The sequence below is a fragment of the Macaca nemestrina genome, chromosome 3 (genome assembly GCF_043159975.1).
Source record: "Macaca nemestrina isolate mMacNem1 chromosome 3, mMacNem.hap1, whole genome shotgun sequence".
NCBI classification, from domain to species: domain Eukaryota; kingdom Metazoa; phylum Chordata; class Mammalia; order Primates; family Cercopithecidae; genus Macaca; species Macaca nemestrina.
In genome coordinates, this window is record NC_092127.1 from 101,123,232 (window position 1) to 101,141,385 (window position 18,154).

At 41.8% G+C, this 18,154-nt stretch overlaps 1 protein-coding gene across 1 annotated transcript in view; it reads right to left on the reverse strand.

The window, feature by feature from the left end:
- The window catches only part of LOC105479647 (polycystin 2, transient receptor potential cation channel), a 72,089-nt gene that overhangs the window by 35,856 nt on the left and 18,079 nt on the right, over positions 1-18,154 (reverse strand). Inside the window, exons 3-4 of the mRNA XM_011737738.3 lie at positions 5,094-5,227; positions 2,904-3,154 (exon numbers count right to left, since the gene is read on the reverse strand). Coding sequence (XP_011736040.1) covers positions 2,904-3,154; positions 5,094-5,227 — 385 coding nt within the window. The remainder of the gene's footprint in view (positions 1-2,903; positions 3,155-5,093; positions 5,228-18,154) is intronic.

Consider the following 18,154-nt stretch of genomic DNA (forward strand, 5'->3'; position numbering starts at 1 on the left):
GAGTCCTTCTAGTGAATCACTGAACATGGGGGTGGTCTTAGGGACCCCTGACATAGCTCCATTAGCAATAACCAAGAGGTAATGAGGCCTGAACTCACTCAGTGAAGATGGGAAGGGGAAGGAAGGAGTGAGAGAGTGTCACCACAGTGACTACCAGCAGAACTTGGCAACTGATTTGGAAGTTGGGGCAAGGAGGAAACATGGCTCAAAAATGACTCTGGAGTCTCTTTCAGGGCAATAGGAAGATAGCAGTGCCATTAACAGAAGGAAGAGCAGATCCCATAAGAAAACGATAAGTTTAATTTGGGGCATATTGAATCACAAGAGGTGTGGGACATCCAGGTGGAATAGAGATGTATCTTGTATCACTAGAATGCAAGCTCTGCGAAGAAAGGATGTTTGCTTCTGTTTCCTGCTGCTTGGTTTCTTCAGCATCACGGGGACTAGAAGAGGGGTGACTTCTAGCAATGGGAACATGCCTGGCACATTGTTAAAGAAATGACGAGTCACCAAATAAAGATGCCAGTGGAAGCCATCTGAATGTCATGGGAAAGAGGGTAAAGAAAGAAAAGATGGAGATACAAATATAGAACCTGGGAATAAGACAGGAGAAGTGAGAGAAAGGGGTTTCAGAGTTAAAAGAACCCAAAGTGTAGAGTTCCTCATGGAAGTCAAAAGAATGAGCAGTCAACACTGCCACCTTCTGCAGACAGGATGAAGGGGATAAAGAGTGAGATTTGTTCAGTGGATTTGCTAACTAGAGGTCCCTAGTGGCTTCCTGGTGAGATGTCAAAAGCAAGAACCTAAGCTTTAAGAGGTAAATCGAGGGTAAGGAAATGGAAGTGGCAAATGAAGACTATTCTTCCAAGAAGTTTGGAGTTGATGGGAAGAAGAAATTGGAGTGACTTGAGAATGTAGAAGAATAAAGGGATGGTTTAGATATGACAGGGAAGGTCCCCTTTGGCAATCCACCCTGGAGTAGAAATCACTCATTCATACATGCATCCAACACATATTTATTAGTATCTTTACATATGAGGCATTGTTCAAGGCTTTGAGAACACAGCAGTTAACAAAATAGAATCCCTGCCCTCAGGAAGCTTGAGTACTGATGGGCAGCTGAGAGCATCGAAAAGCCACCCTAATGATGCAATTAATACGGAGGAGGAATTAATATGGAAGAGGTTTAGTAGACGAAACATGGGTTTTGGAGTCAGGCTGCTTAAATCTTGGTTCAGTTCCATTTGCTAGCTGTGACACTTTGGGCAAGTGAGCCTCAGGTTTTTCATCTATAAAATGGAGATGACACCTATTTTAGAGTTGTTTTGTGAAAGTAGATGAGATAATGCGTGAAATAACTTCTTAAATAATGTCTGGCACAGAGCCGTGGCTGTATAAATTTATCTTCTTAGTGATGTGAGATAAATAAAATATTGGAAAGGGTATCACAGATGGAAGGCATGCTTATGCTTACTACAAAAAGGCACACTAGAAAGCAAAATAAAGCTGGGCATGGTGGCATATTCTATAGTCCCGGCTACTTGGGAGGCTGAGGCTGGAGAATTGCTTGAGCCCAGGAGTTTGAGGCCAGCCTGGGCAACATCAAGAGGCTCCATCTCTAATAAATTTTTTATTTTTAAAGAAAGCGAAATCACTAATATAACTTGGATGATAATGTTCTTTGAGATTATTTAGTACCTTTGTCCTAAAGCTCTGGAGTTTTACTAAATTTTTTTTTTTTTTTCTGAGGTGGACTCTTGCTCTGTTGCCCAGGCTGGAGTGCAGTGGTGAGATCTCGGCTCACTGCAACCTCCACCACTTGGGTTCAAGCAATTCTCCTGCCTCAGCCTCCCGAGTAGCTGGGACTATAGGCACATGCCACCACACCCAGCTAATTTTTGTATTTTTAGTTGAATCAGGGTTTCACCATGTTGGCTAGGCTGTCTTGAACTCCTGACCTCAAGTGATCTGCCCGCCTTGGCCTTCCAAAGTGCTGGGATTACAGGCATGAGAAACTGTGTCCAACCTGGATTTTTACTAAATTTGTTTCTTATGGGTTCTGGTATAAATAGAGTATACACTGGATGGTACAAGAAGAATACACTAATTGAAAAGGTGATTGCCCATTGTATAGTAACAAATGTGGATTCTGGGCAACTCAGTTTCCAAGAAAAGAACCTAGATGAACCGACAGAATTAGCTGAGCAAAGCTTAGAAGATGACTCTGACCAGTGACGTACCCAGGGACAGCAACCCCAAAGGCCCACGCTGAAATGGCCTGGGAGGTCTTCCTGTTTCTTTATAATAACTACAATACTTCTAAAATAGTAAGTGCCCTCCCTTAATACACAAGATGTTTGAAGTATGGGTACCAAAGTGTACAAAAAGCCCCTGTAAATATGCATGTGTACAAATACATACTTAAAATCTCAAACATTTGAGTAAAATGGGCTTTAAACCAAACAAAAAATGGCCTCACAAGCTTACACATTAAATACCTCCATTCTGAACAAAAACCTGTTTGTAAGACCTATAAAAAAAGAGTTCCTGCACCTGAAAACTTGCTGTTAAATAACTTAGTGGATGATGTTACTGGACCTATAAAAACAGGGCCCAGGGCATCTTAAATGAAATTTTCAAAGGCTCAGATAATTAATTTTTTGTGGGTCATATGGTCAACGATTTAGTCTTTTGAAAAATATGCAACTGAAAGAAGGCTAAAAAGTAATGAAAACTTGAGAAGTCAAAGGTCAAGTTGGCTAAGGTTTAAATATAAGCACTGAAGAGTCACTGAACTTCTTTTTGCCTCGGTGAAGGTGTCAGGGAATGAATGAATGAATGGTGGGAGGTCAGAGAATAAATGAGTGAATATCACCAAGTGGCAATGAGTCCCAGACACTTACGCGGTTCCATTTCGGGGCCCGAAGGGAGCCCTATCTTCACTACTGACAGAGTAGACATCATAGCACTCTTTAATTTCATCTCTCAAGTCCTGGGGGATAGAGCAGGATCCATTTCTGACTCGGAGTTGCCGTATTCGTGGTACCCCTAACAACAGGTTCTCATAGAAGATGAAACTTCGGTTGTCAGCTTCAGTCTGGTTACTGGGCTGCATCTTCCAGTACAGCCCATCCAATAAGGAGCCTTCTGTGAACTAAAAGCACAGGAAACATCTCTGAAAAAGTTCCAAGCTCAGCTGCTGTCTTGCTCCTGCCTGGAACGTTTGCATAACCAAGCATTTGGCAACTCTATGAAAATAGTAGAGTGATAAGAATGAGTTTTGTCGTCAGAGAGATTTGGGATAGCATCTTGCCCCATCACTTGTTAGCTATGAGGCCTTGAGCAGGGTCCTCTGAACCAAGGTTCCTGCATCTGGAAAACCCATCTTTTATGTAGTCACTGCATCTGGCACAGAGTGGGTACTTAATACGTGGCAGCTCTGATTTGCATAGTTACTGCACCTGGCACAGAGTGGGTACTTAATATGTGGCAGCTCTGATTTTTGTTCCTGGACTAAAGGTGGGGCCATAATTAACTCCACTTCCCCTTATTAAATAATGTCTCACATAATCATGGTTCTAAACTTGTTTAGAGAAAAGGCTACAGTTTTGATTACCAGCCTGGCATCTGATAGACCTTTCACCTGTCTGGACTATTTTGCTGTATGGTGAACTCTCCAATCTCTCCTTATCCCTTTAGAGACTGGCATTTATCATCATGGAATGTGTATACAAAAGTCTCTTGTTAGTTTGTACAACTAGCTATGCCTGTAGGGAAAACAGATCTATTTCTCAGTGTGCTATCCTTATCAGATGATCAACAGAGATAGACTGATTTGCCCTCTCAGATGGTGAAAGATTCATATTATACAAGTGTGGCTTTGGATGCCAAGTACTTTTGTATATGAATAGGTTCTTGTGACCCAGTTGTCTCTATCCTTAAAATCAATAGCTCTGACCCCAGGGTTTAGTAAGAATTTTAGAAACTATCTCCCTAAGGAGAAACAATAATTTTCTTTTCAATTTCCCTTCCAATTTTCTTAGATTCCAAGCCCCATATCCCTCAGATGAGTTTAATATTTTTCCTGTGGTATCATTCATTGCTATACTGTTAACTATGTTGGAATTTGGGAAGGGGCTGGACTGGGTTGAACTTCACAACAGCAAACCTTTTGTTTGTTTTTGGTTTTTTGTTTTTGTTTTTTTTTTTTGGATTTTTTTGAGACAGGGTCTCACTCTGTTGCCCCGGCTGGAATGCAGTAGCATGGTCATGGCTCGACCTCAAGCAATCACTCAAGTGATCCTCCCACCTCAGCCTCCTGAGTAGCTGGGACTACGGGTGTGTGCCACCCCACCCTGCTAATTCTTTAATTTTTTTGGAGAGACAAAGTCTTACCATGTTGTGCCCAGGCTGGTTTTGAAATCCTGGGCTCAAGCAATCCTCCTGCCTTGGCCTCCCAAAGTGCTGGGATTACAAGCGTGAGCCACCAAGCCCCACCAACAGCAGACCTTTGAAAGAATGTCCTTACTTTGTGTCAAGCACTGTTCTAAGAGCTGGGGATATATGCCATCATCAACAAAGAGACAAAATGCAAAAGGCGAAGCAAGACAGAAGAACCACACTGTCCTTCATTGGCCTTACATTCTAGGAGATTCTCAATAAATATTTATTGAATCTTGACTCATGGAACGAATTATAAACTAGGATGAAGAAGTAGCTGTCAGGCTAGAAAAAAATCGATTTTTCTTGTTCCCTAGCCATGTGACCATATGATTTAAGCATCCTGAATCTCATTTTCCTCATTAACAAACTAGGGCATACTCTTAGTACTTACCTTATAGAGTTACCATAGAAATTAAATTAGGTAAGGTATGAAACACTCAGCACAGTGCAAGGCACAGGCAAAGTTCTCAGTGTTAACTTTACCCCTCTTTGAGAGTAGGAACAGTAACTTCTAACAACTCACCATAACTTACGTCTCACACAGTGTTAAATGCAAAGCAGGTCCTGTCGATACTCATGCACTGAAATGATGAAGCCAAATGAAAAATTTTCTGTGATAAAGAGGTACTTTCAAAGTTATTTGCAAATACCTTCCAGAAGTCTTCCATGGAAGACAGAGTTTTAAAATTAGTTTTCTCTGTTTTGGACACGGGGGTGTCTAGGAAGAGCTGTGACATCATCCGGGTGTAGTAGTACACATTGGAGCTCATCATGCCGTAGGTCACTGGAACACAGAAAGATCCAAATGAACGCCCCAAGGGAATTGGCACACATTCACACACCAGCAGCCTTCACGAAGGGATTGTTCCTATGGATAAACAGTTTGGACAAATATCCACAGAAGGTCTTCTCTCACCCCTGCCTTCCTTCCCCCTATCATTCTTCTAGGATATCTCCCTATCTCTCTGGCTTATAAAAGAAATATGTAATATTAATATTGGCTCATATGAAACAAAATTGGCTTACTATTGGGTATCAGTGTAAGATCAGGAACGTTTACTTGATATTTGGGACATCCAACATGCCTACTCAATTTCATCTTCCACCACCTCTCGGCTCAGATCCTCCATACCAGTGAGGCTGATCTGCACAAGGTCATAGCTATGCTGGGCTCCCCACCCTCCTGCTGTGCACACTGCCTACTCTCCCTGCAGTAACATGGGCAAGCCATTGTTTGTTTCCTCCAGATCAATTCTCCATTCTTCTCCGCCCTGTTCTGTGCCCTGAGGCTAACCTTTATGAACTGTACCAACTGGAATCCTTTGCCCTACGGGGATATCAAGGACAGAGTTTGTTCCCCCACCCCTGTTCTCCATACCCTCACCATCTGGATGCAGTTTGGCAGTGGAGACTCTAATCTTGGCCATGGGTGCTGAGGGAATCCCTTTTCTCACAACCACACTGGGCTCCCACTATGCCACTCCCTCCCCCAGTTCCCTAAAGCCTGGAGGTGGTTACTTTTTTTGAGTGCATCACTTCCCCTTTTTGGTTCTCTTAACCCCACCACATCTCTGTAAATAGTCCCTTCATTAAACTTCTCTTAATCACCACTTGAGTTCATCATCTCCTTTTTCTAAGATGCTGACTGACACAGACATATCTGCTTCCCACCTACCAGTCAAATCTTGAATGGAACCCTATAACTCGAACTACATCCCTGCCATGGACATTTACTGATTATTTTGAATGGTCTTGGAAGGAGGTGGGAAGATCCTTTACAAGCTTAGTAGACCAAAGGAGATCAGGGTCTGACTCCTGGCCATGCTCCTTACTTGCTATACGACCTGTGCAAGTTGCTTAAACTTTCTGAGCTTCAGTTTCCTCTTCAGTAAGATGGGGATAACCAACTATCCCATGGATTTTTTGGTGCCTAAATAAAAACAATAACTAAAATTTATCCAGTACAGTGGTTGACACTTAACAAATGTTCAATATGGTGGCTCTTCCTCCTTAACTGGATTGTTATAATGCATTTATTATAGATTTCAGCACTTTACCAAGTACTTTCTCATTCTGGACTTTAATGATTGCAGGTATAATATAATTCCTATAATTAGCTGATAAAACGTTTCAAGGGGAAGGAAACATGTTCTATGCTTTTTAAAAACTACAGTTCTGAATACCCACGATTAATACTTACCTGAAACTATAATACATTTCAGGGATCATATTCAAACCTATAGAAATTATTTTGGGATTAAGTACTATTTAGCAAATCTCTCCTTCATGCAGCTGTCTTCTCCCCACTCTGCATTTTTCTTTCTTTTTTTTTTTGAGACAGAGTTTCACTCTTGATGCCTAGGCTGGAGTGCAATGGAGCAATCTCGGCTCATTGCAACCTCCACCTCCCAGGTTCAAGCAATTCTCCCACTTCAGCCTCCCCAGTAGGTAGGATTACAGGCATGTGCTACCATGCCCAGCTGATTTTTTATTTTTAGTAGAGATGGGGTTTCACCATGTTGATCAGGCTGGTCTTGAACTCCACACCTCAGGTGATACACCTGCCTTGGCCTCCCAAAGTGCTGGGATTACAGGTGTGAGCCACACCTGGCCCCTCTTCCCCTTTCAAGCATCATAGGAAATTAAGATTATTTAAGAAGGGTAGGTAATAATGATCCAAACACGAGTGTGTTTGGGAGTTCATCTCAAGCAATCAATTAAGCAGTAAATAGACATAATACATACAACTTGTATACTGTATCTAGAGACGTACGAAAAATGTCCAGTCCCCCTGGTTTGGCTCCCTCACCTGTCATCCTATAACCTAATGTAATTAGGACAAGAACAGTCCTCTTCAGGTGTTACATGACTTACTACCTCTCAGAGCTGTCTTGCGACAAGAGTTAAGAGTTTAGAATTCTAATCCACTCATATTTATGGAACAAGGTATTGGGCATGAAGATGAACAAGATGTGATCTCTGCACTCAGAAGAGTTCATAGGGTCCCCAGCAAGTGCTGTCTAGCCAACTCCCACAAAGGATGCAAAGGATGGACATGAGTACACTGTCCTCTGCAAAGGCCTGTCAGTCTACAGTCAATCGAGGAGAGAAAGGGACATGACACAGGAGCAAGCAGTGAAGGCTGCTAAGAGCCAACCAAATAATTAAGTTGATTATTTTCAATTAACTTGGAATTGGAATGTACTTTGGATTGACTGATTAATATAGACTGTTGTGGAGTTTTTAACCTGTGGGTTTACTGTGGTTGTTGTTAAAAAGGAATTTTGATAAATTATTTACATATTTCTATTTATAAATATGGTATAACTATATATAAGTATGTAAATATAAGGATCTTAGATACTGAATTGAAAATGTATCCCTTTATTTTCCTAGACCACTCATAATCCAGTACTGATTTTTGCTTTTGAAATTCTCAAGATCTATATTGGCTTTAATAGCTTCACCAAAGGGCAAGCAACAGATTCTCTTGGTTATGTAGCACCATCTGCTGGACAGCCAGGTAAATAATCCCTTCCAGCTTTGAAGGGATGATTACCGTACCTTTTCTTTCTTTCTTTTTTTTTTTTTTTGAGACAAGGTCTGGCTCTATGGCCAAGGCAGGAGTGCAGTGGCACCATCTCCGCTCACTGTAGCCTCAATCTCATGGGCTCAAGTGATCCTCCCACCTCAGTTTCCCGAGTACCTCGGACTACAGGCATGCACCACTATGGCCAGCTAATTTTTAAATTTTTCGTAGAGATGGGGTTTCGCCATGCTGCCCAGGCTTATCTCAAACTTGTGAGCTCAAGTGATCCTCCCTGCTCGGCCTCCCAAAGTGCTGGGATTACGGTCGTGAGCCACCACGCCCAGCCTTAACAGATATTTAATCAGCAAACATTAACTCAGTCCTTCTGTGCCAGGTCCCAAGGAAGTTCATGGCACACCTGAGTGACAGCTCACAAACTCTGGTGGTCAGCTACACCATGAGCCCATGCAGGTGGCAGCTAAAAGCCCCCTGAATTTGGAGTCATACTGATTTGGTTTTGAGTTTCAGCTTGCCTCCATCCTGAACATCTGCCTCTGTTCATGATGGCAGGTCTTGCATCTTGAGATCTTGGACAACTATTTAACTCTTCTAAGCCTGATTTTGGAAACCAGAAAATGAGAATAATACCAAGGGCTTTTGTAAAGCTCAAATGGAGAAATATATGTGAAGACATTTGCACACTGTAAAATGCAATGGAAATATAAAACTGTTAACATCACTTCTCCTTTAAGTCCCTGAAAGGAAACTGGAGAAAGCCCACTTGAAGGTAGCATTCACTCTCTAAATGAAATGAATTGTGAAGAAAAATTTGGTGCATGAAATAGATAATCTTAAATGAGGACCAGAAAGGAGACAAGAGTATTAAAAAATACATAAAGGACACATACATCTGTACATATGTACACATCTTTCTTCTGCTATTTAATCCTTGTCTTAACCCCTGAATTTCCATTTTCCATAAAATAAACTAGAGCAAAATACAGTAAAACACAGTATCGGCCAGACACGATGGCTCACACCTGTAATCCCCACACTTTGGGAGGCCGAGGTGGGCAGACCGTTGAGCTCCAGAGTTTGAGACCAGGTTGGGCAACAGGGTGAGACTGCACCACTGCACCCCAGCCTGGGCGATAGAGCGAGACCTTGTCTCAAAAACTTTAAAAAAAAAAAAAAAAAAAAGAAACTATCACCAAACAACCAGCATGTGAACTAACAAAAGCTGCCTTAAAAACATGGTCTATCATTTCAAAATAGCAACAAATACTATTTTATTGTTAATATTGTTGAAAAATATAGGTTCAAATATTAAAAACAAATAAAGGGTATTGTAGAATAGTATATATTATATAAATTCCAAATCATTAGGATAAAAAAGCAAAGAAAAAATTTCCATCCAGCAAAAGAATATAAATGGAAAATAACAGGAACATATAAAAGAGAGGAAAATACTAAATAATATTAATTTGACAAAAAAAAAACATGAAACATGAATGGTTTAGACTCTTACTAAATGACAAAGTTTTAAATATTGGTTAAAAAATAAAAATGTATCTCTAGAATTGTTAGAAGAAACCCACTCAAAGCTAAAAATAAATGAATGGGAAAATATATCAGGGACAAAATATTTTTAAAAAGGTTTTAAGTGGTATTATAATCCTCTGACAGAGGACATTATAAGGTGAACACTCAGTTTGATTAAAAGGTTATTTTACATTGGTCAATTATACTATACATAATGACTTAACTGTAATGAATTCTTATGTATTGAATAACAGAACATCAAAATATATAGAGCAATACCTGTTAGTAATAAAAGAATTATCAAAAACTACAATGGCAGTTGGAAACTTAAAACCCTGTATCTTTCAATCTTTGACAGATAAAGTAGACAAAAATTACCTAGGAATATTAAGGGTTTGAATTAAGTATATGACTTGACATAGATATATATATCTGTTAAGAAATTAAATTTTTTCCCTCTCTTAATAACCCTTGGGCCAAAGAAGAAATCAGAGCTGCCATAAAAATATAACCGTACTAGATGCAAAGACAGTAGAACCAAGATGCCTTGGCCGCAGTATTTCAGGTAATCTGCCACAAGATGAAGCTATCATTTTGCACAGGAAAATGAACTGCTTTGCTAGCTGTGTATTATATGATATCCTCACAGGGATGCAGTGGAAATAAAATGCAAACAAACATTTGAAGGGACTCTATAAACTCAAAGTGCTATACAAGATGATAACCTTGACTTATAGTGGAGGTACATCCTGATAAACCCATTGTAAACTGAAAATATCGTAAGCTGAAAATGCAGGTAATATAACTAACCTACTGAATGAACAACACAGCTTAGCCTGGCCTACCTTAAACATGTTTAGACACTTACATTAGGCTAGTTGGGCAACATCATCTGGCAATACAATACACCGTAGAGTACTGGTCGCTTACCCTCATAATCACATGGCTGACTGGGAGCTGTGGCTCCATCTCTAGAGTATGGTAGCCTGGAAAAAGACCAAACTTCAAAATTGAAAGTATGGTTTCTATAGAATGTGTATCACTTTCACATCACCATGAAGTTGAAAAATCATAAATCGAACCATCGTAAGTTGGGGACCATCAGTATATAAATGCAAAGCACTATACACAAATCAAGGAATTATTAGGCTCGAATTGATTAAGTGGACATACTACAGGAAATTCTGTGTGTTAGGAAACGAGAAGTGCTAGTGAACAAGAAATGGAAACAGGCAATGCTGTCAGCAGTTCGTGAGACTCTCCAGGTGTCGGCACTGAGAGGTGCACAGCTGCATCCCATCCCTGCGAGGGGGGTGAATGCATGAGCTGGTCTGGTCTGATAATCCTGTGTGAAGAGGTGGGCCTGAATGGCAGCACAACTTGGAGGTGGGGGCTGGTTCGGGTGGGCACCGCTAAGCTTCTGTCTAGATCTGGTTCTTGAGCTGATTTTGAAGGATGAGGAGGAATTAGAATGACAGAAAGGAACAGTGTACACTGAGGCTTTTTGAGATCACAAGTGGTTTGATGTGGTTGAAGAACCAGATATTTATAGGGAGTGGCAGTTCTAAAGAAGTAAGTAAAGATCATTTGGTAAAATGCCAGCCTATTGTCTAAAGATTTTAAAGTTTATCTTGACGTTGAGATACCATGTTAAATGGAAGAGTGATCCCAGCACTTTGGGAGGATGTTGCAGGAGGATCGCTTGAGCCCAAGAGTTCAAGAACAGCCTGGGCAGCAAAATGAGACCTCATTTCTACAACAAATAAAATTAGCTGGGTGGTGTGTGCCTGTGGTCCCAACTACATGGGAAGCTGAGGCAGGAGGATCTCTTTAGCCCCCAAGCTGCAGTGAGCTGTGTTCATGCCACTGCACTCTAACCTGGGTGACAGAGTGAGACCCTGTCTCAAATAAATACATAAATAAATAAATGGAAGAGTGACTTGTATTAATCTGGTTCCAGAACAGCAGTGCTTGGAAATTCTAAAAAGTCCAGACACAGGGAGAGCAGCTTCCATCTAATCTGTGGTTCATATTTCGAGGCCTCTTAAAACTTAAAGGAATCTTGTCCCTTTCATACTTAAACCATGGGGTGTTCTACTGTAAATCCCTCACCAAGGCCAACCAGAACTACAGGTCTGGCCCCTGGTCACCTTTCCATCTTCATCTGATGATCTGATCTCCAGGAACTGGCTTCACTTGGCTTCTGAGTGTTTCTGGAATGATCTGAGTGTTTTCCTGCCTCAGAGCCTTCATTCATACAATTCTCTCTTCCTCTGTTCTCAATCTTGCTTCAGGCTTCAGAGAGGCCTTCCTTGAGGGAAATCCTTTTCCCCAATCATCTCCTTTCATATCACTTATCACATTTAAGGACAGGGCCTAAATCTGTTTTTAATTAAATTACTGACCAACTGAACAAGTCAGGAAAGAGATGATTAGGATTAAAATAGGCACAAGAGCGACATAGGAAAAAAGACAGATTAGAGAGCCTCTGAAGAGGCAGAATGATCACAGAAGACTGGGAAGGGAAAGCATCCAGGATGACACCCAGGGTTCAAGTGAACTAGAGAGCATGGCTGGATAGATGGGTGGGAAATGAGTTCAGGATGGGGCATGTTACCAGTGAGAGAGGGCTGTGAGAGATCCCATCGTAGATGTCCAGCAGAAGCTGGTACTAGGTTCAGAGCTCATGAGTGGGACATGGGAGTCACTGGCACGCGAGTACTAGTTGAAGCATTGTCTGTGGAAAAAATGACCCAAAGAACGTCACAGGCCCAATCAGAGAAAACATTCTGTAAACACGCTTCAGAGAGAAGAAAGTGAAGCAAGTGAACACAGCAAGGAGGAACACAGGAAGAGAGAGAGTTACCAAAGCCAAAGAGGGAAGTCCTAGAATGCTAAACTCCACTGGACCAAATGCCAGGAAGAGGCTGAAAAGAGCCATCCCCAGTGACCTTTGTGAGGGCTTTTTTAGGAGGCAGAAGTGAGACTGCAGAATCAATAAGAGAGTTTGTGAAATACAGTCACTAAAACCCCCAAATCTTTTAATCCAGGTTTGGTCAACATTTCAAAGAAAATTGTAAGTAACAATTGTAAAATTGTGAGGAAAATCTTTAAGGGGTAAAGGCTGTTGATACAAGTGCTTCTGAGAATGGTAGTATTGGCTGGTATTATTGTGTTTTAAAAGTGAGAGAAAGATGTATAATATTTACATACAGACAATCTTGGATATAGGATGGTTCAACTTACTGATTTTTTTGACTTTAAAATGGTGCAAAAGTGATAAGTATTCAGTAGAAACTGTACTTTGAATTTTGAATTTTGATCTTTTCCTAGACTAGTGATAGGCAGTTTGATGCTCCTGCAAGGGGTGGCAGTGGCAATAAGCTCAGCCACACAATAGCAAGGGTAAACAACCAATATTCTACAGTATACTGTGTTGCCAGCACTTTTGGATATTGTCTTGTGTTTTCACAACCCATTTTGGTCACATTTTTTTTTTTTTTTGAGACGGAGTCTCACTCTGTCACCCATGCTGGAGTGCAGTGGCCGGATCTCAGCTCACTGCAAGCTCCGCCTCCGGGGTTTACGCCATTCTCCTGCCTCAGCCTCCCAAGTAGCTGGGACTACAGGCGCCTGCCACCTCGCCCGGCTAGTTTTTTGTATTTTTTAGTAGAGATGGGGTTTCACCGTGTTAGCCAGGATGGTCTCGATCTCCTGACCTCGTGATCCACCCGTCTCGGCCTCCCAAAGTGCTGGGATTACAGGCTTAAGCCACCTTGCCCGGCCCCATTTTGGTCACATTTAAAGTACATCTATATGTCTTCTATTTCCTGTCATTTTAAAATTGAGTTTTTGTCCAGTCAATATATCAGAAAGGGTGAGGAGCCCTCCAGCCATAGTCCAAGGCTTAATAGTTACTTCTCATGGATTGCAACATGTGATCTTAAGACTGAAACTATTTGTTGTGAAAAGATATGTGGGGAGCTATCAGGATATTTTTCACTGGAAATGGAATTAGCTTGCAGCTGCTGTGAGATTAACTCACTGACCTTTACTTCACTGATCTTGATATCAACTTGATCTTCATGGAATCTCTGGCAAATCAGGAAAACTATATATTTAGACTAGCATCCGTGTAAGAGTTTTACAAGTAAAATAAAATATTCCTTTCCTTTTCAGAACACAAGGCAAAGTTTCCTTCTTTCAGAGATAAATAAATGGAAATACATAGATCTTTTCTTAAAAGGGCTCTTCCTGTCCTAGTACATACCACATTGTACTATGATTTTGTTGTTCAGTTCTCCATTTTCATTACTTCTTTGGATACTACTGAGTTTAAAGTTAAATACTTTCTGTAGTAGTTCATTTTCACACTGCTTTAAAGAATTGCCTGAGAATAGGCAGGAAGAGGCTTAATTGACTTACAGTTCTGAATGGCTGGGGAGACCTCAGGAAACTTAGAATCATGGCAGAAGGCAAAGGAGAAGCAAGTCCCTTCTTCACAAGGCAGCAGGAGAGAGAGGGAGAAGGGGGAGGCCCCAGACACTTACCAAACAACCAGATCTCATGAGAACTCCCTCACTATCATGCAAACAGCATGGCGGAAACTGGCCCCATGATCCAGTCACCTCCCATCAGGTCCCTCCCTTGACACACGGGGCTTACAATTGGAGATGAGATTTGGGTGGAGACACAGAGCTAAACCATATCATTCTACCCCTGACACCTCCCAAATCTCATGTCCTTCTCACATTTCAAAACCAAACATGCCTTCCCAACAGTCCCCCAATGTCTTAATTCATTCCAACATTAACTCAAAAGTTCAAGTCCAAAGTCTCATCTGATATAAGGCAAGTCCCTTCCGCCTACGAGTCTGTAAAATCAAAAGCAAGTTAGTTACCTCCAAGACACAACAGGGGTACAGGCATTGGGTAAATGTTCCCATTCCAAATGGGAGAAATTGGCCAAAACAAAGGGGTCAGAGGCCCCATTCAAGTCTGAAACTCAACAGGGCATTCATTAAATCTTAAATCTCCAAAATCTGCTTTGATTCCCTTTCTCACATCCAGGGCACGCGAATGCAAGGAATGGGCTCCCATGGCCTTGGACAGCTCCACCTCTGTGGCTCTGCAGGGCACAGCCCCTACAGCTGCTTTCACAGGCTGGCACTGTGTGTCTGCAGCTTTTCTGAGTGCAGAGTACAATCTGTTGGTGGATCTACCATTCTGGGGTCTGGAGGATGGTGGTCCTCTTCTCACAGCTCCATGAGGCAGCGCCCCAGTGGGCACTCTGTGTGGGAGCTCCAACCCCACATTTTCCCTCTGCATTGCCCTAGTAGAGGTTCTCCATAAGGCTCTGCCCCGGCAGCAGACTTCTGCCTGGACATCAAGGTGTTTCCATAAATCCTCTGAAATCTAGGCAGTGGCTTCCAAAGCTCAACTTTTGTCTTCTGTGCACCCAAAGGCCCAACACCACATGGAAGCTGCCAATGCTTGGGATTTGCACCCTCTGAAGCAATGGTCCAGCTGTACCTTGGCTCCTTTTAGCCATAGCTGGAGCTGGAGTGGCTGGAACACAGGGTGCCATGTCCCAAGGCTGCACAGAGCAGTTGGGTCCTGGGCCTGGCTCATAAAACCATTTTTCCCTTCTAGGCTCCAGGCCTGTGTTGCGAGGGTCTGCCCTGAAGATTTTCTGAAACGCCCTGGAGACATTTTCCCATTGTCTTGGCAACTCACGTTACTTATGCAAATTTCTCCAGCCAGCTTGAATTTCTCCCCAGAAAATGGGTTTTTCTTTTCTACCACATGGTCAGGCTGCAAACTCCCTAAACTTTTGTTGCACTCTGCTTCCCCTTTAAACATAAGTTCCAACTTCAAACCATCCCTTTGTGAGCACATATAACTGTATGCTTTCAGGAAAAGCCAGGTCACCTCTCGAATGCTTTGGTGCTTAGAAATTTCTTCTGCCAGATACCCTAAATCATCTCTTTCAAGTTCAAAGCGCCATAGATCTCTAGGGCAGGGGAAAAATGCCACCAGTCTCTGCTAAAACATAGCAAGAGTGACGTTTATTTGAGTTCCCAATTAGTTCCTCATCTCCATCTGAGAGCACCTCAGCCTGGACTTCATTGTCCATATCACTATCAGTGTATTGGTCAAAGCCATTCAACAAGTCTCTAGGAAGTTCCAAACTTTCCCACATCTTCCTGTCTTCTTCTGAGCCCTCCAACTGTTCCAATTGCTGCCTGTTACCCAGTTCCAGAGTTGCTTCCATAATTTCAGATTATTTTTATAGCAGTACCCCACTCCTGGTACCAAGTCTCTATATTAGACCATTTTCACACTGCTATAAAAAACTGCCTGAGACTGGGTAATTTATAAAGGAAAGAGGTTTAATTGACTTACAGTTCCAAATGGCTGGGAAGGCCTCAAGAAACGTAATATCATGGTGGAAGGCAAAGGATGTAGGAAGCACCTTCTTCACAAGGCAGCAGGAGAGAGAAAAAGAAGGGGTAAGTGCCAGACACCTATCAAACAACCAGATCTCATGAAAACTCACCCACTCTCATGAGAACAGCATAGAGGAAACCATCCCCATGATCCAATCATCTCCTACCAGGAACCTCCGTCAATACATGGGGATTACAATTGGAGATGAGATTTGGATGGCAACACAGAATCAAACCATATCACTTTTGTATTTGAACAAATTGTATTTATTTTTATTTTCTTTTATTTGTTTTGAGACAAAGTCTCGTTCTGTCACCCAGGCTGGAGTGCAGTGGCATTACCACAGCTCACTGCAGTATCCATCTCCCAGGTTCAAGTAACCCTTTGGCCTCAGCCTCCTGAGTAGCTGGGAGTACAGGCATGTGCCACCATGCCTGGATGATTTTCATTTTTTTACTTTTTTGACACAAGGTCTCACTCTGTAGCTCAGGCTGGAGTGCAGTGGTCCAATCATAGCTCACTGCAGCCTCAAACCTGGGCTCAAGCAGTTCTCCTGCCTCAGGCTCCCAAGTAACTGGGAGTACAGGTGTGTGTCACCGTGCCTGGCTAATTTTAAAATTTTTTATGGAGACAAAGTCTTGCTATGTTGCCCAGATTGGCCTTGAACTCCTGGCCTCAAGTGATCCTCTCACCTTGGCTTCCTAAAGTACTGGGATTATAAGCATGAGCCACTGTGCCTGCCCCTGGATTGTTTTTCTTTTTTTTTTGCTGAGACAGAGTCTCGTTCTGTCACCCAGGCCAGAATGCAGTGGTGTGATCTCAGCTCACTGCAACCTCCGCCTCCCGGGTTTAAGGGTTCAAGCAATTCTCTGCCTCAGCCTCCTGAGCAGCTGGGAGTACAGGCACCTGCTACCACGCCTGGCTAATTTTTGTATTTTTAGTAGAGACGGGGTTTCACCATCTTGGCCAGGCTGGTCTTGAACTCCTGACCTCGTGATCCACCCTCCTCGGCCTCCCAAAGTGCTGGAATTACAGGCATGAGCCACTGTGCCCGGCCTATTTTTTCTACTCTGTAAAATATTTATGGAAGTCTACTGTTTTTCTCAAGTGATTTTTGAGTTTCACGTGTTAAAATATTAATCCTTTGTGATGTTTCTTATAATCATTCTTTGTAATTGCTTTTCTGCTTTTTAATGTTGCCTATTTCTTTGACAGAGAGAAATATTACATTTCTACAACGTTGACTCAGCTAACTTCTGTGGTTTCTATTATTGTGTTTAAACTTATAGATTTTTTACTCAATTTTATAGAATGAGTAGAGAACACAGAAAAAGGAATTGGTAAATATATTTTTATTATACATTCACCAAATACCTTCCTTGCCTTTTTTCTTTCTTTCTTTTTTTTTTTTTTTTTTTGAGACAGAGTCTCACTCTATTGCCCAGGCTGGAGTGCAGTGGTACAATCTTGGCTCACTGCAAACTCTGCCTCGCAGGTTCAAGTGATTCTTGTGCTTCAGCATCCTAAGTAGCTGGGATTACAGGTGCATGCCACCATGCCCAGCTAATTTTTGTATATTTTGCAGAGACAAGGTCTCGCCATGTTGCCCAAACTGGTCTCGAACTCCTGACTTCAAGTGATCTGCCTGCCTCAGCCTCCCAAAGTGCTGAGATTATAGGCATGAGCCACCATACACAGCCACTGTTTTCAAAGATCTTATAATATTCTTTATTCCCTTCTTTAACTTCAACACCTAACTCACACAATAGCAATACTATTGCTATTTATAACAGTAACCCATGTATATTGGTAAGTGCTTAATGGTGAATTCATAGCAACTCTCAGGTTTCTAGTAGGAATAAATCCTAAATTACAGAGAAAGTTAGATTACTTAATTCTCACGTCATTTCTGTTCTCTTGGTTAAGTAGACTGATTTTTAAAACACAGGGGACATAATTTTCATTGGTAAGATGGAAAATAAGCTCTTGGTGAGCAGTTAGCTGCTCCAAATCAATCTGAGACCGAGCTCCAGAAACTATAGCTCTTAGAACTGAGATAATTCTGCCATTCTCAACAATCTTTGGCAAGAATAACTTCTTACTACTACTACTGTATGACAGACAGCATCCTAGGATCTTTTCATGTATTATTTCTAATCTTCACAATGATATTTCCAAATACTTGTTTTAC